At 41.5% G+C, this 24,762-nt stretch overlaps 1 protein-coding gene across 1 annotated transcript in view; it reads left to right on the top strand.

Annotated features, from left to right (window-relative positions):
* CSMD1 (CUB and Sushi multiple domains 1) overlaps positions 1-24,762 on the top strand; it is a 1,745,606-nt gene that overhangs the window by 1,529,870 nt on the left and 190,974 nt on the right. Inside the window, exons 40-41 of the mRNA XM_061622907.1 lie at positions 3,537-3,653; positions 6,569-6,778. Coding sequence (XP_061478891.1) covers positions 3,537-3,653; positions 6,569-6,778 — 327 coding nt within the window. The remainder of the gene's footprint in view (positions 1-3,536; positions 3,654-6,568; positions 6,779-24,762) is intronic.

Genomic DNA, 24,762 nt, shown 5'->3' with positions numbered 1-24,762 from the left:
TAAAGTATCGCAGGTTCAAAATGGAATCCCTCCACTCCATTACAGACAGCCTGCACGAAGGAGACTTCCTGGTTTCTATCGATCTAAAGGAAGCATACCTCCATGTGCCCATTTGCATAGCCCATAGAAAATTTCTTCATTTTGCCTTTGGCTCCCAGCACTTCCAATATTGCGCCATGCCGTTCGGATTGTCGTCTGCTCCGAGAGTGTTTACCAAGGTGCTACTTATTCTAGTGGCTCACCTTAGGCTTCAAGGGGTCCATATCTACCCCTATCTGGATGATCTTCTAATACGGGCAAGTTCTAGGGAGCAGGCTCAGCGTCATCTAACACGCTACATGTCTTACAGACCCACGGTTGGCTAGTCAACTTCGACAAAAGCCATCTAGAACCAACCCAACGCCTACAACATCTGGGGGCAATGTTGGACACCCTGCAAGCGACTGTGTCCCTGTCCCCAGATCGCATATCTGCTATCACAGACATCGCACGATCTCTGATGCACAAAACATCTGCAGACATCATGCTTCTAGCCAGGGCTCTCGGAATGTTCGTGTCCACCATCCATATTGTGCCATGGGCTCGAGCCCACACTCGCCAGCTACAGTGGGCCCTGCTGCCCTTCCAACACGACATTGCCACCTCAACCCGTCGAGTAATCCCCTTGAGCCCCACACTGCGCTTGTCATTCCGCTGGTGGACAAGGGCACAACATCTCACCCAAGGCACTCCATTCCGAGAACCCCACAGGACTGTCATTACCACCGATGCCAGCCTCCTTGGCTGGGGAGCCCACTGCAACTCCCAGTTTGTTCAGGGAGTTTGGAACGCAACAGAGCAAACTCAGACTATCAACTGGCTGGAACTAAAAGCTGTCCACTTAGCTCTGCTTCATTTTCAGTCTCGCTTCCACTTGGACCATGTCCTCATTCGAACGGACAACACGTGTGCCAAATCTCATTTAAACAGACAGGGAGGCACCAGGTCCCGACCTCTGCAGAACCTAGCTTACCTCATTTTCAACTGGGCAGAACAACATCTGCAATCCCTAAAAGCAGAACATCTCAGAGGAATTTGGAATGTTACAGCAGACGGGCTCAGCAGACAACAGGTCTTTCCGGGAGAATGGAAACTTCATCCGACCGTGTTCCATCTTCTCCAGTGTCGGTTTGGCGTCTTCTCAGTCAACTTATTTGCCTCCAGTCGCAATTGCCAGCTACCCAGGTACTTCGCTCGATACCTGGATACGACAGCGGAAGCGGTGGATGCTCTGTCACTGCCGTGGCCGGAGGGACTATTATACGCCTTCCCTCCAATACCCCTATTAGCCAAAACTTTGAGGAAGGCACGACGCGGGAGGGCACAGCTGGTCCTGATAGCACCATTTTGGCCCCGTCGACCGTGGTTCTCGGAGCTCCTTGCAATGTCGGTGACGGATCCCTGGCCACTCCCAGTCAGGCCAGATCTCTTATCACAAGGTCCTGTATGGCATCAGGATCCCAAGTGGCTCAACCTAACAGCGTGGCTTTTGAACGGGGACATTTGAGATCGGCTGGCCTGTCAGACGCTCTTATTGACATTATTTTGGCCTCGAGAAGACCATCTACCACTCATATATATCAACATACTTGGGTGGCGTTCTCCAGGTGGTGTCAGTCCCAGAACATTGATCCTTCCAGGGCTACAGTACAACAGGTACTACAATTTCTTTATAGGGGCCTCATGATGGGACTTAGACCCAACACTTTACGTCGACATGCATCCACTCTGTCGTCCATTCTCTCAGTGTCCTCCACTGGTGCCCCTATTGCATCACACCCGTTCATCAAACGCTTTCTGAGGGGAACCGCTCTACGCTCACCAGCTGTAGTCCACCGCTTCCCTTCATGGAGTCTGTCAAAGGTCCTGCAGGCTTTACAACGCCCTCCGTTTGAACCTCTTCGGACTGTGCCTTTACGTCTGTTATCCTTCAAGGTCTTGTTCTTGATAGCAATCACCTCTGCCAGACGTGTCTCAGAATTGGGCGCCTTGTCTTCTGCTCGTCATCTCTGTGTCTTTCACAAGGACTCTGTTGTGCTGAAAACTGACCCTTCCTTCCGACTTAAGGTCAATTCAGTTTTCCATTGCAACCAGGACATAGTTCTGACATCATTTTGTCCGAATCCTACTCATCCTCTCGAGAAGGCCTGGCATTCGTTAGACGTTCGGAGGGCTCTCAAGACCTACCTGTCCAGGACTCAGGATATCAGAAGGACTGAGTCTTTGTTTGTATCCTTTAATCCAAGGTCTATGGGGCAAAAAGTAGCTAATTCCACTTTATCCCGCTGGTTGCGTGCATGTATTGCCTTAGCTTATGAGTCCCTTAAGCTTCCTGTACCAGCTAGCATAACAGCTCATTCAACTAGGTCAGCGGCCACTACGGCTGCTTTTGCTACTAATGCTCCTGTTGCTGATATCTGCAGGGCTGCTGTTTGGTCTACCCCACACTCGTTTATAAGGCATTATAAAATAGATCGTTATGCCTCTGCCGATGTCTCTCTTAGCAGACGAGTGTTGCAACAGGTTCTTAATGAGGATTAGGATGTGGGTGGTCCCTCCCTGTTATGGGCTGCTTTGGTACATCCCGCTTGATGGCACACCTCCTATGGAAAATGTACCATTGGTCTCACCTGAAAGGTGATTTTCATAGGAGGTATGCCATCACGACCCTCCCAGTTGGAGGATACCTAGATATTTTGTTGGGAATGTTATATATGCTTGTTACGCTATTTTATTACATTTATCAGTGAAGTCAAGACTGCTGTTATCTCGCTATTTTAGAGTCATATTATTATGAATGTTGCTATTATGTTATGTTCTTGCTGGTAGGCCCGTTGGCCTTTCCTGCATTTTTAGATATTTCTCTTGGACTCGCTGCGAATGAACTGGAGAGTGGGAGGGGCCTGACGTCCCTAGTCTTGACTTCAGAAACATTCTTGCCTTCGGACGATAGGTGGAGTCATTACCCGCTTGATGGCATACCTCCTATGAAAATCACCTTTCAGGTGAGACCAATGGTACATTCTCATGTGCAAACACAGTACCTAAATCAAGTATAAAAATACAAATAATATGAGAAAATGTAATTTATTGATGGTCATTTTATAATTCAGACTGATAAGGGGTCTATTTACCCTTCATATGATACCTAGACTTAGTGAATACTGTTGTTGGTGATTTCTTGCTGGAGCAGACCTTGTCCAAATGAGTCTTTCTACTGATGGAGACTTCTCTGTTTATTTCAATGCTGAGTGCTGCTGTCTACATGCAAAAGAATGCATGTGCAGAGCTGCCTCTTTCAAAGTGAATTGGAAAGCCTGTTCAAACAAGAGCCTTCTATGTATATTGGAGTGCATACATGGCTCCTCATTGGTGTGTGTTTCTGTGTTTCTGTGATTATATTACTTCAGTTATGTGAACATTGCATAAGTAATTCATCATTGAATAAATCGTGAATTTTAAATAGTTTTTTATTATTATTACTTTATTTTCAATAGCTAAATGTGGCGGAACACTGACAAATATGGCTGGAGTGATACTGAGCCCAGGTTTCCCAGGAAACTATCCTAGTAACCTAGGCTGCACATGGAAGATATTGTTGCCTGTTGGATATGGTAAGAATCCTGATAAAATAATAATTCAGCTGAACATTAGATTTTTCAATATAAGTGGGAGTTCTCTGGCTTCCAAAGCAATGACCACCTTATTATTTTTTAGCTTTGTACACTGCCTTTGACACAATTGTAGAAAGCTGATCAATAAATTTAACAGTAATATATAATGATATTATAACCTCTGCTTCTGTGTGCTGCTTTGTCCAGTGAAAGTAGGGGTTTTTTTTAGTTGAAATATGAAATCCCTGTCCATTCCCCACTTACCCGCCACATCCTTTCGTCCTCATTATTCCTCAGGCAGAAGTCCTCTGCTGCCACCTCACCTACTCTATCAGCAACACTCCATGCATGGAGAGCTGCATGCATCCCAATTTTAGGTGTAGGAAGGGTGAATCCAGCCCAACACTTAGAAAGAGGATCTTACCTTTAGTAAAAACATTATTTAGAATGGTAATGTGAAATAAAACACTAACACCTAATTCAGTTTGGTATGTCCTTTCTCAGTCCTATAACAAAAGGCCATGCCATTCACTTTGCACTTCTTTCCTCCAATGCATTTGTGGGTAATCTATACATTATTCATGAAGGATAGATAATAAGGCTGTATTTTGTATATCACAAACTAGATTAAAAAATGCTGAACAGTTCTTATCCAAATACTTTAATGGATAGGTGGAATTTGTTTACAGCCTTCTTGGATTCATTAGTAAATTGCAGCTGTGTATTTTAAGGAAAGTATCTTAGGATAAATAAGATGGTGTGATCATCGTGGATGAATTTTCCATTGAAGGAAATGTGTAAATCCGGAATATAATGGAAACAAGATTTCTCACTATAAAAAAATGATAGGAAATTATTAGATTTAGGCTGGAATCCTGTACACGTGTTGCTGGCAGTAAGCCCCATTTAATTAAATGGGGCTTATTTCTGAGTAGGTATGCATTGTATTGCACTATTAGCTAATTAAAATGTGGCTGTTATTAAACGCTTATTCATTTATTTTCTATATTAACAGCTTTCCTTCCTTGCGTGGATTTATATAATATAATATACTACATAAAGATAGTATGCTGTGCTAAGCTAATTAGTTAAATTAATCAGTTTAGCTATTATAAATCCAGCTATAATGCCAGGTTCTTAATAATTAAGTTTGTTTTAAAAATAATGCCTTGTTTGTCTTTTGGGTATTTGTATAAATGTTAGACACTAGTCACATTGTGGATAATAGAAACAGTATGGTTATAAAAGTAACCTGTGTTGCAAGATGAATTCCTATTGCTATATATATTACAAAATTATCAATTTGACAGTTTTTATGAGGGAACCCATTTGCAAAACACACTGGCTTGGATAGTAGTATCCATTTTCTTAATGCTACATTAGAACGTTACATGTTCATAGAACAGTAGTTCTCACACCATTTACATCAGAATGAATATAGAAGGCACAAGAGGTTAGAAAATGGGCTACAACTTAATTATATTGCGTGTCTGATCTGCAGCTTAATAACTAGTTAAAGCAAACTTCCCCTTAAAGGCAGCCCTTGACTACCTCATACAATGAAGTTAAAAGGATCCCCCCATGACCCTTTGCCTCCCTACCCAAACATCTGCCTCTCTCAAAATTTGTGAGGCATTCCCCCATCCAACTCCCCCACACCCTCTCAATATTTGTGAGGCATTCCCCCATCTAAAAACCCCCCACATGCAGTCAAATGTTTTCACTGAGGGCAGCTCTAGCATAAGCACAACTGTTCTGAGATGTGAAACATGATTAATATTCTGCTGAGATCATAGAATCATAGAATAGTAGAATTGGAAGGGGCCTATAAGGCCATCAAGTCCAACCTCCTGCTCAATGCAGGAATCCAAATTGTGACAAAAATCACATTTTGTCAGATACATTCCCCCTGAATACAGCTATTTTACCAACCGTTTGCAGTCTGTAAAAGAAAAAATCTATTTCTAGCACTGGAATTGGCACAGGCCATATCCCACTATATGTGATGCTTAAGCAGTCATGGTGCTTGACATTACAGTTAAAGTCAAACCAATGAGAAAAACCATGTCAGTGTGAACCAATGATTAACTTAGAAGAGGTGGTGAAAGAAGGTAGTAACAGCTGTAAGACACAAATGTGTCTGATTTAAGTTTTGTGTCAGCCATAGACTCTGTGGTGGGGTGACCTGAGAATAGCGATTCGCTCTCACCACCCTCCATCTTCCTTTATAATATGGAGCTAAATATTAGTACCAGCCTACGTTACAGGAGTGTTTTAAGGATTATTGAGATAATGTAGCTCTATTAAATCATTTTTCTTAAGTGAATAACAATCCATGAGGGGAGCAGTGGAGCTACACTCACTGGATACATCCCAGCCATTGCATAGTCGCTGGCTAGTCCCACCTGCCACTGTCCATGCCATCGGATAGCAGGGCTCTAGAACTTCCCTCCAACACATGGGTGATGGTAGTGGGAGCAGTGAGGACATGACTGTAGAAGCAGAACCAGTGAGTTTGGGGCCACGCTTCCTCTCACACGATTGTTAAATGTGTGAGGAGAAAAACTCACTGGAGGCCTTGCATGTGATATTAATAATTTTCATAAATCACTAAATAATTAATTGTCCATTGTTTCTATGCCTGGGCTACATAAATATGTAAAGATTAGCATATAGATGAACAGTTCCTTTCTAAGTGGTAAGTTAAGTAGCCTTCATTAGCTTGACTATGGTTTTCAACTCTGTGTATTTGATCACTTTTAGCATTTATAGGCTGGGCTTCTAACAAACTAGGGATCTAAGCTGCAATGTAAAATTGAGATTTGAGGGATTGTTTTATATATTTTCATCTTTACATGAGTAATAATTTATATTTACATTTAGTTTATAATTTTTATTACTGTTTCCCCATATAGGGGCACATATACAGTTTCTGAACTTCTCCACCGAAGCTAACCATGACTTCCTTGAAATTCAGAATGGTCCTTATCACACCAGTTCTATGATTGGCCAGTTCAGTGGAACAGACCTCCCACCATCTTTATTAAGCACAACACATGAAACTCTCATCCATTTTTATAGTGATCACTCAGAAAATAGGCAAGGATTTAAACTGGCATATCAAGGTGAGCAATCAGTAGCACAACCTTAACCTACAGCTTTAGTACCTAAATGACCGTATTTTCTAATATGAATCTGGCTGGGTATTAAGAGCAACCTCTGAGGCCTGTCTTTGATATCCCTGCTTTCAGGTGAGTGGTTAGTAGTTACCATAATATTTTTGGTTGTGGCCCCTTGCCTGTAGAATTTCCTCCCCAGGGAAGCTTTCATGGTACTGTAGTTGGTGCTAGGTGAAAATATTCTCTCTCTTTTTGCTTATGCTCAAATTTGCTCTGTAATGCTTTTGCTTTATTTTGTCTTCTGCTTTTGTACTTTATATTATTTAAATTTATTGCACTTTTTAAAGAAAAAATGTGAGCTGCTCTGAGATCTTTCTCCCTGAAGAATGACAAATGCAATTTTCAAACAAATAAATACATTCTGAAACATTATGTTAGAGAATTATCTAAAATATTTGCTCTAGGGTTTCCAAATGCTTTATTAGACATTTTACATCTCCTATTATGCATTTCAGAATTCTGAATACTAGAAATATTTTCCCCTTCTTTAAAGTGTTCATTTAGCTGTTTGTTTTAGGAAACTAGAGTGCTTTAACTTTTTCTGGATTGTGGCTACTGTTAGTATGGACATAATTAATATGTCATAGTACATTTCAGAGGGTAAGCATGTTATTAGGGAAAGGTTTTGAATGGAAATGAGTGTAACAAATACTGCTGAGCTTATCTTGGTCCCCAGCCCTGGGAATATGCTCACTAACCGAGGTGTACACAAACTACCTCTTTAGATGGATTTCTCCATTCACCCCTTTGCATACATGAGGCTTTCTTTCCATTGATGTGAGTAGGAAGATCTACCGCTGATGAAACACAGTCACCATCACAGTGTAAACTGATGAATGAACTTATGAAGACAGCATCACATTTTTCAAACCTTCATAATTCACTCTTAGATGACATTACACCAGGAGACAAATTAGTGAAATAGGCTGCTGTATAATGTCACTTCTTTCAGAAATCAGTCAAACGTTATGAGAAATGCTCAAAATTAAACTTGTGTAGATGGTATTGCAGTACTGCTGGTTGGAAAAATGCTCTTAGGGAAAGAAAACTTTTCAGTTTTGTTAAGTGTACCATTATGGAGACACGTGTGACTTCAATTTTTATAATAAAGAAATAAAATGCTACAATTCCCTTCTGCAACAACAACCCTCCCACAATAATCCTCCTACAAGATTATTTGCCTTCCATACCTTGTTCATAAAAACAAAACTATCTCTGTTTGAAAAAGAGGAAAGCCATAAAATGGTACTGAAAAATAGGTAACTTTAATGAAATAGTAAATTGTCCAACTATATTTTATTTTAGGGATTCATGCATATAGAAGGAGTTATAATTATAACAGTAGTGATTTTTCAGTGAGTGACTTTGTGAGCTTTAGGCTGTAATCCTAAATCTGAGCAAGAATCTTAAGGTAGTTAAGTTGCCCTGCTTGGCTTGCATTAGCAGAGCAGAAGTGATGTCGGAGGAGCACTCTTGCACTTCTCCCTCCTTTTACTAGTTTTAATTATTATTATTTTTCCATTGGGAGAGAAATACAAAGGATAGATTTTCACTACCTCATGAGCTGGTGTAAATTAATCCTGGGTTTCGGAGCGTGTCCAGTGTCTAAGAAGGTTTGGGATCTGAAGGATCCAAGCCTTTTCCCAGTCCTCTCTGACATGCTTCCAAACAATATGCCTCCAAAGTTGAAAACAGGTGTGTAAGATGAGACTGATGATATTGCTTTGTTTTATGATTAGTACAAGTTAATGGATAATTTTACCAAAATATGTTTTATGTTGATTTTTTGCTGGTCTACGTGATTACGATTAGTGGCTGTGCATATTGAATACAGTGTGTATTCTGATTTTTCTGTTGCTTGAATTAAGATTAGTTATTTCTGTATCCCGGAGGTAGACTTCCACTGCATCATGTTGGGCAATTTAATGAAATAGTAAAGTTCCCTGTTTTTTTATCACTACCATTTTGAGGGTTGCCTCTTTTCTCTCATATTTAGTATTGCCTTATTATCCCCCCTCTTACTGTCTCTATGCTAACCTCAAGCTGGCTACAAATGGAGAATTTACAGAATTGAATAAAAATGTCCAACTCTTTGACTTCTGCCTTCTTCAATGTCAAGGACATTTTCATTCAGCTCATTGTGTTCTGCATTTGGCATGAGTAGAGTTTTTCCATTTTGTTCTTGCTTTTCAGCAACCATTTGTGGTGTTGCCCTCTGTGCAGAAATGCTCACAGCTTGGAAGATTACTTTAAAAAAGTAATAAATTACAGTTACAATTACATGGCCTCCAAACTAGTAATTACTGTTACAGTTACAATTGCTCTGAAAGTAAATGATTACTTTACTTTTTCTCAGAAGTAATCACTACAATTTCATTTCAGTTACTTTATTGAAAAACACCCACAAGGTGCTGGCCTTGGCTGCTGCACATCTAAGTAGCCTAAAACAACATTAAAAAAACACACACATACAGAGATAGTCGATTAATTCTTTTTATCCATAAGATAGCAATGGTGGTCTCTCCGTTGGTAAGGGAGGTGGGGACGGAGGCAGAGGCCACTACTAAGATCTTTGCATGTCAAACCAAGTGCAACCCCCCCTCAGCCAGCAAGAATAAACTCTCTCACTTAACCACCTCCTGGACGCTGCCCTGCCACCAGCTAAGGGACAACCCAAGCAAATATTTTCCCCTGAGATGCAAAAAAGTTAAAGTACTGCAAATGCAGCACAGTAGCCAGAGAGGGTGGTGGAGGCCACTTTGTGTGCCAAGTGCAAACACAGTATTCACACACACACACACAACATACACACACACACACATTGTCATCTTTCACCTCCACAGTTCTTCATCTCCATTCTGCTTCTGCCTCCTCCTTTATCCATGTTCTTGCCCTCTGGCTCCTTTTCCCCTCCACTCCATTCTTCACCACCACCATCCATTTTTTAAACAATTGTTTTCTCCACTCCATCTCACCACCTCTTCCCTCATCACTTCCTACCCACCCACAGAGCATGAAGGAAGAGGGATGCCGCACAGAAGCCCAGTTTGAGGCACATGATTTTTATCCACAAATAGAGGAGCAGAAGACTTCCCCTGCTTCCCCCGCAAGTAATGTCCAAAAATCATGCTGGAAACATTACAATTACTCCACAAAAGTAAGAAAATTACTTCTAGTTCTATTACAATCAAAATGTAAAGGAATTACCCACTCGTTCCTCAAAAAAGTAATGAATTACAAGTAATTCATTACTTGTAATTAATTATTCCATGCACTGGACATGCTATATATGTGTGAGGCCTTGCTTTGGTGCATTGTTACAAGCCTGCTTCGCAGTGGTGACAGGTTCTGAGAGGAGAGAGAGACACACAATAGGGTTAAGATTCTATTAGATGGGGCCTGGAACAGGTAAATTCTATCTGTTTGGCTGGAGATTCCAGGCAGCAAGGAGTTAACTGTACATTAGGAAAAGCAGTTGGAGTGGGAAGTTGTTGGTTGGAGCTGAGGATAGAGGGAGCTGGTTGGTGAAAATAGATGAGGGAAGGACTGAGGTCTACATATTAATTCTATAATAAAAAAAACTTCTGGTTTAAGAACATTCCAATAGATGCACATATATTTGTGTCAGACTCAAAAAGCAGGGAAATTGGGCAGCTATAGTGAATGTGGCAGGTGTAGTGTTGCCAGGTCAGAAGCATCCCAAACCCTGAGATTTTGGGGGCAGGCCTGAGTGACGTCATGGGGCAGGTCCAAGTGACATCATGGGGTGGGTCCAAGTGATGTCACAGGGTGGGTCCAAGTGACATCATGGGGCGGGTCCAAGTGATGTCATTAAGCATGATACATTAAGCATCAACCACAGTTGCTTGGCGCATACAATTCATACAAAAGCATTTATCTGATTGGAAATTAAGATAGAAATCTTAGCTAAAAGATGGAGCCTGGATGGGGAACATTTATTCTAGCCAATTAGCTTCTGGCAAAAATGGTTCAAGTGCCCTCAGGCCAGGCCAGGCCAGTCACCAGAAGGCCATTGTAGGAAGAAAGGAGCCTAGTGTTGTGGAGATTAGATGGGAGCACTCAGAAATAAAGATGGATGCCCCCGAAGAGCTGCAATTCTAAACACACTTACTAAGGGACTAAACCCCATAGAACTCAATAGGACTTACTTCTCAGTAGATACGGTTTAGATTGTGTTGTTGGTAAAGCTTGACAAGGGATCCTCTGCAAAGATATCCATATCCAAGTAGGGTTGGCAACCCTCTGCCTGGAATGCCCTGCCCCTACTTTTTAACATCCAAATTTCTTTACAGATTTGACCCTTCACTTCAGAAAGAGGTCTGAGTAAAGAGTAAGAAGATTATCTACCCTCTTCTGTCTCGCCTGTGGGCTGCTATAAACTCACTTTATCAGCCAACCCAATTCCAGTGAATATAATTGACAGAGAGAAAGCACACATGATTTGGTCTACCTTCATAGACAGTAGCTTAGGAACAACAACAATTGCAGCCACGCTGCCCAGTATGTGAATTCTCTTTTACCACTATTGGACAAGAAACAAACAACAAGGTGCATCATCAGTGGGTTTAAGAAGGTTTAGCAGAGCGCATGGAACCACTGTTGTTGCTTCTATGGATGAAAGGGAATGAGGATAAAGGTAAATGAAATGCAAATAGAAAAAGAAGAACAGAAGACAGTGATTTCTTAAATGCAATACCATACCAACCACAACAAGATTCCTATGAGTAAGGCAGAAAACTAAGCATCTCACAACCAGTCAGGATTCCTAACCAAAAACCAAAAATATGATAAATGAAGAAATATTTGTATAAGCATGACTATCAAATATATTTATTATTTACACAACCTGTAAATATATTTATAGTGCAATCCCAGGTTTATTTATTCAGAAGCAAGTTCCAACTCAAACAGGGACAGAACTGCAACCTCAAGTGATAACCAACTTCATTCACATAACCCAAAATTCAGAATCATGCCACTTTACGCTGTTTTGCAACTGTTTATACTTGTTTTTATGGTTATTGGATTTTAAAGGGATATTTGTTATTGTAAGCTGCCTTGGTTTCCAGACTGCAACCCTACCTCACAGAGTCGTTGGAAAGGTTCCCATATACACACGCACATTGGAGATTTAAAAATACATACACCCCATATAATAGTTTATTGTCAAAAGCAGTTGATCATTGCAGAACATTAAAAAAATAAAATCAGTATTAGTTTCCAACATAACAAAAACAGTGATACCTAAGTAAGCCCTGCCTAATTGCTTTAAAAATAGGATTGGAGGGGGAGAGAAAGATATACAACACAAACACAATTCTTTCCTACGTTCACTCAAAAATCCCATCAATTTGCAGCACAATTTAACCATGTCTACTCAAAAGGAAGTCCTATTGAATTCAATGGAGTTTACCCTGGATATGTTTACTCTGGAAAATCAAGTACTAGATGATGATGATGGTGATGATTGTTGTTGTTGTTGTTGCATTTATATACCGCTCCATAGCCGAAGCTGTCTGGGCGGTTTACAACAATTAAAAACATTAAAAACAAGTATACAAATTTAAACCATTAAAACCCATAAAAACAGATAAGCAAGTTAAAAACACATATTATTCAAATGATGTTAAAATGCCTGGGAGAAGAGAAAAGAGGGTTAAAGCTTCAATTTGGGAAGTTTGCAAAACGCTGCCCTCTTCAAAATTTAAATCTGTCTGACTCCTACACAGGAGAGAAAAAGACTGAAAATTTACTTATTCAATCTGTGAGATGTTCAGAAAAGCAGGAAAAAGCATGTTTCTGAGCCTTGGGTTAGTCACTGTCTCTCAGCCTCAGAGGTAGGCAATGGTAAACCCCCTCTGAATACCTCTTACCATGAAAACGCTGTTCATAGGGTCGCCATAAGTCAGAATCTACTTGAAGGCAGACAATTCAATTTGACTCTACATTTTTGTCTTTATCATTCCTTGTCACTCACAACCCTAATTTCTTATTGGCTAAAAACCTGAAAGGGCAGGGATTAGAGCAGAACTTAGAGCAACCAAGAAGTTGTGGGGGAGGGCTGACATTTTGGTGTGTATCTCTGGAAATGAAAGCTGAAAGTATGGAGATTAAGGTGAGTCAGCCGGCGAGCTGGAGGGGACCCCCAGAAACCAGAGTCTCAGGGTGAAAACGGAGATCTGGCAACCCTAGGCAGGGGTGCAGGAGACTATACCTTCTCTCTAAGGTGTTGTGCTGCCCTACAAATTTGTAAAAATGTAAACACGTGTGCATTTGGGCTTCTTTGCATTTGGGCATCTTTTACAGTCCAATCAACTTTTTCTGTAGCTTGGAAGAATTTGGTAGCATGTGCCTCTGAGCATATGGTGAGTCTGGCAACACATGTAATGAGCCCAAATAACAGAAACAAGTATTGTGCTGTGCTAGTTTTATTTTAGCAGGGAGGGAGCAACAGTATAAAGGCAGTTGATTGGTCTTTCACAGTCCAATCCACTGTCTGTGTAGCTTGGAAGAATTTGGTAGCATGTGACTCTGAGCATATAGTGAGTGCTGGCAACACCTGCAATCAGCCCAAGTAACATAAACAAATCATGTGACACAGGAAGTGGATTGTACACCCTTGGTATTATAGAGGCACAGGAGCGCCTGCATACTATGGGTGATGGGGTAAAATGTGTTCTACCATGTGAAATCAAAATACATCATAGAATCATAGAATAGTTAGAGTTGGGAGGTGGCTATAAGGCCATCAAACCCAACCCCATACTCAATGGAGGAATCCAAATTTACCTTCCATGCCCTTCTGGTGGTTCACATAAGCACAAATGGAAACAGAGAACTACATACCATATACTGTTCAATTCAGAAACACTTGCTTTACAAGTCTGTAGTCTTCATGGTGATGTTCAAAAAAACTGAAGGAGAATCCACATATTAAAGAGAAAAAGGCAGAGGTTTTCAGTCCGGTAGCCATTTTGTCTGTGTTTTTAGAACGGGGGAGGGACCAAGTCGATGTGTGCATGTGGTGCTTCATAGTAGGGTCCCATGTTAATTTTAAAAATTAACAAAATTAACTGTTGCGGGGCTGTTAATCTGATTGGGGTATTAAATGGAACCACTACAAATGTTGTACCTGTTGTCAGATTTCTTAAAATGGATATTTTAAAAATGGGCAAAAATGGCTTGGAAAAAAAGTGCACTGAACTTCTGGGAGATGGCAGGTATTGCCACCACTCACCATATGCTCAGAGGCACATGTTACCAAATTCTTCCAAGCTACACAGCAAGTGGATTGGACTGTGAAAGACCAGCCCAAATTGTGTTTGCATTTTGACCCATTTGTAGGGCAGTAAAATATCTCAGAGAGGAGTTCAGGTCTCCTGCTCCCCTGGTGCTTTCACTATAGCTGCCCAATTTCCCTGCTGCTTAAAGTTTGATAGAAATATCTGTGGGCTATAGGTACATTTTTAAACTGCAAGGTTTTTTGCCTATTCATAAATTTCTCTGCTTTTTAATCTGGGAGGTAAGAAATGGGATCCTGTGCAAGTTTGCTGAGAATGGATTGAACATTTGCGTGCTTATTGAGTTCAGTGGGATTTACTCCCATGCAATCATATTTAGGATAGGCAAAACTGACTGGGGGGAGGGAGGGACGGCTGGAGTGGGCAGGAGAGGAGGAAGAAGGAAGAGGGGATGGGAGGAGAAAGGGAGAGGAGAGGGGAAGGAGGGGAAGGCCAGGTCTGATCATTTGCATGCTTATTGATTTCAATGGGATTTACCCCATGTAATCATGGTTAGGATAGGTAAAACTCACCATGGGCGAGGAGCAGGGGGAGAGGAGAGGAGAAGGAAGGAGAAAAGGAGGGGAGAGGGCAGCAGAAGGAGGGGGAGGGGAAGCAGGGGATTGGAGGGGGAGGGGCAAAGGAAGGGGCAGGGAAGGGCAGGTTTGATCATTTGTATGCTTATTGAGTTCAATGGTATTTTCGAGACTTCCCAGGAGGATCGCTCCGCCTGTGCTTGCCTCTAGACGAGCTCTCGTCTCAGAGGAAGCTTTTTCAGTTTTAAAACCAGTCAGAAGTTTTCTTTTGACTGGGAAATTTTTCTCCCAGGCAAGGGAGAAACTTAGAGATTACCCACAGAAGTTCCGTGGTGTTTGTTGGACTGGAATTCATTGGAATTGCCTATGAAGGAAGGTAGTCAACAGCGTCGGACGGAGCCAGGGATTACAAACAGGCTCTAACTGATTAAGCAAGACTTTTCTTTTCTTCAAAGAAAAACAGAAATTAACAGGCAAGCATACTCCTGTCTATTATCATCATTTTGTTATCGTTACTGCAAAAGAGATTTGTCAAAGAGTCAGCAACAAAGAAGCCCTGGGTGAGTTATAACTTTCTCTTTTACATACGGAATTAAGGAGGAAGAAAATCGAAATAGCCTATCTTTGTTTTTTATTGCAAAAAGCTGGCATGGAATTGAACATTTTAAAGATATTAACGGATGAGAGGCATCTGATTTGAAGAGAAAACTTGATTTATCTGATATTTGAGTATTATATGTCTGGGACTATTTTTTCTGGTCTACTTTTTTTTTGGCGAATCTGCTTATTCCTTATGCCACTAATCATTTGGACGCTGTGAACTAAATTTGTTTTGGACATATAAGAGATAAGGCAGTTCGTGCTGTCTAGAGGGTGATGTCATCTGGCTTGGAAGATTAATTCATTTGTGACTGGAAAAAGAAATAAACGTTCTTTGCTTGAGAATAGTGACTATATTGGAATTGAAGGGGTTTTGTTCTTTTGGTTTTAAGAATGACAATCAAGAAGGAGGCTGAGACCCTGGATGTTCAGGAAGGGGTTCTCTCTCTAAATATGTTTCAGAAAATAATGAATGAGATTAAGCTAACGAAACAAGAGCTGGGACAGAACAGACAAGAGATGAAAATTGGATTTGGCAAAATGAGACAGGAGCTGAAAGAAATACAGGATTCTATAACTGGACAAGAAAAAGAAGACGAAAGAAAGATCAAAGGGAAGGTTCAAGCCCTGGAGATTGGAATAGATTTATCAAATATGGACCTGGAAAAAGATTTGGATTTTATGGTTGTGATGGATCCTAAAGACAAATATTACTGTTTGGAATTCAGCGCTGCCCCTGAAGGAATTGGTGAAGAGATTAGAGATAAAGATATCAACGACTCGAAAAAAATCCTGGATTGGAAGGATTTGATGGAACTTGAAATAGAGAAAGTTTATAGAATAAATTCCAGATATGTGACAACGGAAAAACTCTTAAGAGATGTGTTAGTGCATTCTGTAAAAAAGAGGAACAGAGATACAACTTTACAACAACATTTCAGTAATACATTCAGAATTGATGGCAAGAAAATATCTGTGATGAAAGAAATCCCTATCAGACTCTTATTATATGACTATGGCAGCAAGACCAAGATTATTGGGTGTGCAAAGATGGAAGATGGAAGATGGAATCAATACTGATAATGGGAGAATGGGAGAAGAGCTATTGAAATTACTGGACTTAGTAGACCTGAAGAGATGGATTAATTGACATGTCTATTTGGAGAAAAATTGATGGATATATATCTCAAAGATTAGAAACTTCTCTTTGACTTTTTGTGGAAAGAATAAAATGATGTTAATGAGATTTGATACCAATTAAGATAACCACTGGAGGAAGGTGATTGTATAATTTTATTAAGAGACAGGTTTGTTATATATTATAGACTTATAGCTAATCTACGACAAATCGGAAGTCAATAGTTTTTATTGTAATAGTTATTAATTTGTTTTGTTTGTTTTGTTTTGTTTTTGAAAATTTGAATAAAAATTAATGATAAAAAAAGAGTTCAATGGTATTTTCTCCTGTGGAATCATGCTTAAGATAGGTAAAACTGATCATGGGGAGGGGGAAGGAGAGGAGTGGAGGGGGAGGGAAGGGCAAGAGGAAGGGGATAGGAGGGAGGAGAAGGAAGGGTGGGCTTGATCAGTTGCATACTTTTTGAGTTCAGTGGGATTTATTTCTGTGCAATCATGTCTGAAAATGGAAATGGACAGACTTCAAGTTGATCCCGATTTATGGCGACCCTATGAATAGGGTTTTCATGGTAAACGGTATTCAGTGGTGGTTTTACCATTGCCTTCCTTTGAGGCTGAGAGGCAGTGACTGGCCCAAGGTCACCCAGTGAGCTTCACAGCTGTGTGGGCATTCAAACCTGGTCTCCCAGGTCGTAGTCCAACACTGACCTGGAGGAGGAGGGGGAGGGGAGGAGATTGGATGGGTGGGCACTAGTCAGAGGGGAGCCCCTTTCCAAAAGGAAAACATTGTGAACAGTATCCTTGCTTTTCAGGGTTTCCCCTACCTTTTTATTCTACAGGAGGTACATGTAGCCTCCCACCCAAATATAAACCAAAGCTGTCCCTGGCCACATCCACACCAGACCTTTGTTTCACTTTAGACAGTCATGGCTTCTCTCAAAGAATCCTGGGAAGTGTAGCTAGTGAAAGGTGCTGAGAGTTTATAGGAGATGCCCTGTTCCCCTCACAGAGCTTCAGTCAGAGTGGCTGACTGTTAAACCACACTGGACTTCTGTCAGGAGAATAGCAGTCTCCTCTCAGCACCCTTCACAAACTACACTTCCCAGGATTCTCTGAGGGAACCCACTGTCTCACATGAAATCAAAGTCTGGTGTGGTTGTGGCCCCCTGATTAGGCAAGTCAACCAGCTGTGAGTCTGGCAGTTGCTTCTTACTGAGCATGCCCAACATTATCATTCAGTTCAATGCAAAATTTATTAAATTAATTAAAAATCAGCCAGGCATTTTTTTAACTTTTAAACTGCAGAAGGTCAGAGTATGGGGCAAGGTCAGTAACAGGATTACAGGTCTCTGTGAACATGGCTGATGTTTAATGAATTTCAACAGATTATGAGAACTCTGACAGAAAAAAATCCAAAAGGGCTCTCTGGTTTTTTTCTCTCTTTTTAGACTTTGAACTCTCTCTGTTCTCTCTGACTGTTTTGTGTATCGCCATGAAAATTGAGAGGGTTGTTAAGCAAGCGTTTCTGAATTCAGGACTATAAGTTTTGTAAGGTTTTGTTTTGAAATGAGCTTATGGGAAGCATCAGAATATCATGGGGGTATTTTTAATTTAACATTGCGGAATGTGAAAAACCCACACTGGCTATAGTATACAGCCACTCTCATGACTGTATAATATAGGTGTTCCTGCACCTGTATAATACCCAGGGTGTTGTTAATAGGTGTCTGGTGAAGATCAGAAAGGAGCTGGTGGCTGAGCTGGTCTGTGAGGCTGCCATGAAGAAAGGTCTTAGCAGAGGGAAGGGATCCAAGTGGGTTTATAGCACTGGCCAAACTGTCCAAACAGCTGGGAGCACAACCAGAGGAGCTCTGGAAGCACTGAGGCAGATTGACCCCAGTTGCTGGACTGAGTTGTGGGAGTAACTGCCTGGGATGGAGGTTTAGGGAAATAAATAGCTGTCACTGCAGGGGAGATTTTCCAGGTGGTGACAGCAATGGTATCTCTGGAGACTTAAACCCATCAACAAGCACCTTAGAGACCTAAAATTGGTATCAGTATTCCCTTTTGTAAATAACATTCCTTTAATAAACCTACAAACATAGTTTAATATTTATCCAGTCTCTCAGTGGTGCTGTCATCTCACATCTAAAACCTTCCATACACGCTACTAGGAGGGTTTAAAAAGTATTCTGTGTGAATTAGTGGCAGTGAAGAGTTAAGGAAGCCTGGTTTACAAGAAGCGAGGCTGAGGGACCTGGGAGTGGGGATCGCTGACATCCTCCTTTCTCCTGTTTGATTTAAGCATCTTTGTGGAGTGTGGGAGAAAGAAAGAAAGAAAGAAAGAAAGAAAGAAAGAAAGAAAGAAAGAAAGAAAGAAAGAAAGAAAGAAAGAAAGAAAGAAAGAAAGAAAGAAAGAAAGAAAGAAAGAAAAGTGTAGTGGCATGATAAAGAGCAGGCTGATTGTTTTGCAAAAACTATAAACCTTGGTAATTGGCAGATTGCTTGTCTCAAAAGCAATTCTGGAAAACAGTGAAAAACATTTATTTCTTTATTTTTAATTTGCATAATTAACATTCTTGCTGAGTCTCACAGTCCTCTTGAGATACAAGAATACAAGAGTCTTGTTGGATCAGACCAAGGCCCATGCAGTCCAGCATCCTGTTTTTCACACTGGCTAACTTATTCCTTTTCTTCTTCATTTGTTTTGTATGCCACCTTTCCATAGCAGCTATGCTCGAGGTGGCTCAAACATTAAAAAAACCCTACATATTTTTGCTAAAATTACAAAAATAAAATTACTAAATTACTAAATTTTTGTAATTACAAAATTACAAAAATAAATTGCAAAAATACAAAAATAAAACAATATAAATAGTCAAACAATAGTCAAACAATAAACTAATGAGAACATTTCAATAAATATATAATTAAGCAGTCCCCACATACTTCACAATAGTGTCTAACCACAAAAATACAAAGCCATAGCCACAATAGCAGCAAAAATGTATCTCCATAATTAAATATTGACCTCAAAAATAACTCCTAAAAACATCCAACCCCAACAGTCTATAGACATCTTGAGCAACATGTTCTCACAGCTAGATGGTCTCCAACCCATACTTTATTATTCTGAAGAAATGGTTTTCATAAACTAGCAAAATGTCCACCATTTATTTATGATAAAATGTATACCCCACTCTTTAAAAAAGATTTGTCATAGGCGGTTTGAAAATATCAGCAACATACAATCCATTAAAAAATATCCCTACATGATAAATAAAAACAGAATAAATCGCATGAATCCTTATGAGAGCAAGAGTCTGTGTACTGGAGAGACTCCTGGTCACTGAACTCAGAAAACACTATTGAGAATTGAGCCCATCCCTGTTTACATAACCTCACCATTGCAGCTGCATAACTCCACCCTGGATTCCATTTTTGGCTCATTCTACAGGGTGGCCAGTTCAGAAAATACTTGAGTGGGCCTATCTGCTATATTGCATGAAGCTGGTGTAACTCAGGAATAGCCCAAATAAGGCCTGTCCAAGTGTTGTCCTGCAATGCTACAGCAGCCTTTTCCACCCTGATGCCCTCAGAAGGTTTGGGAAGCTAACAAGGAGGACATGAAAGCTATGTCCATTGTTGCACCCCTGCCCCAGCACTGACATTTAGTGGCATACTGCCTCTGACCTTGGAGCGTCTGCATAGCCACTATGATTAATAGCAGTAGTAGCCACTGATAGTATTACCTTCCATGAGTTTGTGTAATCCCCTTTTAAAGCCATCAAAGCTGGACGTTATCACCCTATCTTGGTACTGTATACTAGACCTTGCATACAGTTTGAGAATTACCCAGCTAGAATGATGGGCTTTGATAAGTCTGTATTGGCAGACATCTCTGTGTCTATGTTATCCATAAATGTCTAATGGAGAGCCTTCATGGTGGGACAAGGAGAGAATTAGTACTCTAGAATTTATGCAGTGCTCTTCAGTACTTTAGGAAGTGCAGTATAACAGAGAGGAAAGCCTCTCATTGATTTATCTAATATGTGAATGGTTTGCATTGTACTGCAAGACCATGTAGCATTGATTTGTTGGTAAGGTGGTGAATTTTCAAGCTTTGAACATGTTTTCTATAATATGGGACTAATTAACAAGTCACAAAGCTTTCCATAAATCACGTCGCTAATTTTTGTTTTTATTTTGGTCACAGCACTGATTTATAAGTCAAATCATTCAGTTGATTTATATATCATGTCTTCAATTTACATGCCTTTACAGAAGTCAGAACTATGACTGGGTGATATGACTGTCCTAACATAGTATTACTAGGTGAACGCTGAATACAGACATTTATCAGACAACTGCTATGCTTGTGTGAATTCATGCTTGTCTGTTACAGGAGTAGTTGTAGAATGGCTATTTAAACACAAACATTTTACATTTTCCAAACTTTCTTTCCTGATGATTATAAATAACTATAAAAAAGACTGGATTTGAGAGGAATGCATACTAACAATACATTTGCAGAATCGGAATATTTATGAAAACGTAACTAAAATGAAATATAGAAAAGTTTTGAAATGTGCCTGCCAGAAGAATCTGGAGAGTAGTGAAGACTCAGACTTTCCCCTGAAAATTTACTATAAAATCTTCGTTCTTTCCCACAAAAGTCTTGCAATACCCGAATCCAGTTTTTTCTCGTATATAGTGTATATGTTTGTGTGAAGATTTTGTGAACAGACTTCATGTGTATGTAGTGAGTGGCAGCAATATCCTAAACATTGTCAACTCCATACTTTTGTTACATTATGTATTCATAGCTTAAAAGCCACTTTGGTTTTGTGTATGCGTATCATATACTGGTTCAGCAGTTGGTGTAAGCCTCCTAAGCAATGATTTCCTGAAATTAGAGTGTCCTGCAGTGTATTTGCCCTTGAGCTTTCCCCATTGCCTCACCTTCATACCTTTATATTCATCATTCTAAGATAATCCATGTTCAGCACCCAAGAGGTGGTATTCAATGCTCATCCTACTTAGAGCAGACTCAATAAAGTTAACAGAAATGGCGAACTTTGGTTCATTAATTTCAGTGGGTCTACTCAGACTAGGACTTGGTTGAATACAACCTAAGTTTTCCATCATGGCTACTTGAAACATCTGTCTCTTTTCCCAGATATTACAAAAAATCAGGTCTAGCCATTGTAGTGCCCTCCAGATGTTGTACTACAACCCCCTTCAATCCCAGCCAGCATGACCACTGGTCAAGGATGATGGGAGTTGTCCAATGACATCTAGATGGCAACACTATGGCTACCTCTGCCGTAGACATTGCAGCAGGCTGGAGTATCCATTTTGTCTGGCAACCAGAGAAACTTCATTTAGTCCTTATCTCTTTGAGTGGAAAACTGGGCAGCACATGTTTCTCAAATACTTGGCCACACTCAAAAGTATAATAGAAAATGAAGAATTCTTAGACAGAATAGTGGAACAACAGCAGCAAAGAGCAGTACAGGAGGTGGAAGAACAACAGCATGTTGAAGCAGAGGAGGAGAGTGTTGAGGAGAGAATCAGCAAAGTAGAGGAAACTCCGTGGGAAAGGGTGAGCAGAAGGAACCACTTTCAGGCATTTGAGGATGAGACTGGAGGACAGCTTGCAGAGGAAGAATTACAGGAGACCCCTGTAATGACAATGAACGAGAGGCTGGAACTCAGTCAAGCAGAGGCAGTGAAACTACACCTCACAACAACAAGAAGAGAAGAGCAGTAATAGTGGGATATCCCCTACTGCGTGGGATTGAAACCCAAGTATGCCGAGAAGACCCATGAACTCACCAGATATGCTGTCTCCCTGGAGGACAGATTAGAGATGTGACAGAAGGGTTGCCAACACTCATAAAGCCCACTGACATGTATCCCTTTCTTCTCATCCATGTGGGAACAAATAATTTTGCCCAGCAGAGCTACGACAAGAGCACAGCAGACTTTGAAGCTCTGCGAAGGAAAAACAAGGACATTGGGGCCCAGTTTTCTCATCCATCCTTCCAGTACTTAGGAGTAGAAAGGGAAAGAAAAATACTCCAGGTGAATGACTGGCTACGAAGGTGGAGTTGACACAAGAGATTTGGATTCTGGGACCACTGGCTACACTTTCTGGAAGATGGACTGCTGGCAAGTGATGGGTTGCACATCTCGAGGATTGGGAAGAACATGTTTGGCTACAGCATAGAAAATTTCATCAGAAGGGCTTTAAACTGAATCCTATGGAGGAGAGAGACATAAACTTGGAGATAACAATTGACAAAGGCTTATGCACAACAACAGGAACTGAGAGAACAGCTCTAATGGGGACCAATAATAGACTTCATAAAAATGTAGGAAGGGAGCCAGACCATAAATCACATGGTCTTCAATGTCTATATACTAATGGCCATAATATGGGAAACAAACAGGATGAACCTGAACTGTTAATACAGGAGGGTAAATATGACTTGACAGGTATAACTGCAACTTGGTGGGTTGACTCCCATGACTGGAATACAGCAATTGAAGGAGCTGCACTGTATGTTAAAAAATATATATCCCTGCACAGAAATACAGGAGGATGAGCTTGGTCGCCCCTTCAAGAGCATCTCAATTAAAATAAATGGGGCAGTGAGCAGTCTCGCCACCGCATTTTGCACCAGCTGCAGCTTCCGGACCAACCTCAAGGGCAGCCCCACATAGAGAGCATTACAGTAATCTAGCCTGGAGGTTACCAGTGCGTGGACAACGGTGGCAAGGCTATCCTGGTCCAGAAATGGCCATAGCTGTCTCACCAGCCGAAGCTGGTAAAAGGCACTCCTAGCCACTGAGGTCACCTGGGCCTCTAGTGACAAAGATGGATCCAGGAGCACCCCCAGACTACGGACCTGCTCTTTCAGAGGAAGTACAACCCCATCCATAGCAGGCAACTGACCAATTATCTGAACTACCAACCCACAGTGCCTCCATCTTGCTAGGATTCAGACTCAGTTTATTGGCCCTCATCCAGCTCACCACCAAGTCCAGGCAGGCGTCCAGCACTTGCATGGCCTCTCCCGATTCAGATGTTATAGAGAAATAGAGCTGAGTATCATCAGCATACTGCTGAGACCTCACCCCAAAGCTCCTGATGACTGCTCCCAAGGGCTTCATATAGATATTAACAGCATGGGGGACAAGATGGTACCCTGCGGCACCCCACAGCACAGCTGCCAGGGGGCCGAAAGACAGTCACCCAATGCTGAGAGCGACCCTGGAGATAGGATCGGAACCACTGTAAACAGTGCCTCCAATACCCATCTCACCAAGTCGGCCCAGAAGGATACTATGGTCAATAGTATCAAAAGCCACTGAGAGATCAAGTAAGAATAACAGGGTCGCACTTCCCCTGTCCTTCTCCCAATAAAGGTCATCCATCAGGGTAACCAAGGCCAATTCAGTCCCATAACCAGGCCTGAACCCAGACTGGCATGGGTCAAGATAATCTGTTTCACCAAGAGTACTTGCAGTTGCTGCGCCACAACCCTCTCAATCACCTTCCCTAAGAAGGGGGTATTTGCAACCGGTCGGTAGTTGTCACAAACCAATGGGTCCAGGGTGGGCTTTTTCAGGAGTGGTCGGATCACTGCCTCTTTCAAGGCACCTGGAACCACTCCCTCCCGCAATGATGCATTGACCACACCCTGGATCCACTCGGTCAAACCCCCTTGGCATGCTTTAATAAGCCAAGAAGGGCAAGGGTCAAGAGCACACGTTGCTGGCCGCATCAGCACAAGCACCTTGTCCACGTCATCAGGCCGCATCAACTGAATGTTCCCAAGACATTGCAGCAGACACACTGGACACCTCATTGGGGACTACAGTAGATGTGGATGGGGCATCAAGACTGCTATGGAGGCGAGCAACTTTACCCTCAAAGTGCCTTGTAAACAATTCACAATGGGCCTCCGAAGGGTCTAAGACTCTATTTCCTGGAGTTGATGTCAACAGATCCCTGACAATACGGAAAAGCTCCACCGGATGGCTACTTGAGGATGCGATGGAGGCAGAGAAGTGGGCCTTCTTCGCCACCCTCACCGCCACACAGTAGGCATAGTTATGATGTTTTACTTGTGCCCGATCAGCCTCACAGCACATCTTTTGCCACTTGCGCTCTAGCCATTGTCTAGCCTTTTTCATTGCCCTTAGCTCACTGGTGTACCAAGGTGCAAGCCGGGCTCCACAGTGCTGGAGAGGGCACTCGGGGGCAACCGTGTCGAGAGCCCGACGCATCTCACTGTTCCACAGCGTGACAAGGGCTTCAACAGGGTTACCTGCTCTATCTACTGGG

The sequence above is a fragment of the Rhineura floridana genome, chromosome 4 (genome assembly GCF_030035675.1).
Source record: "Rhineura floridana isolate rRhiFlo1 chromosome 4, rRhiFlo1.hap2, whole genome shotgun sequence".
Classification (NCBI taxonomy): domain Eukaryota; kingdom Metazoa; phylum Chordata; class Lepidosauria; order Squamata; family Rhineuridae; genus Rhineura; species Rhineura floridana.
This window is presented reverse-complemented; position numbering and strand designations above follow the sequence as displayed.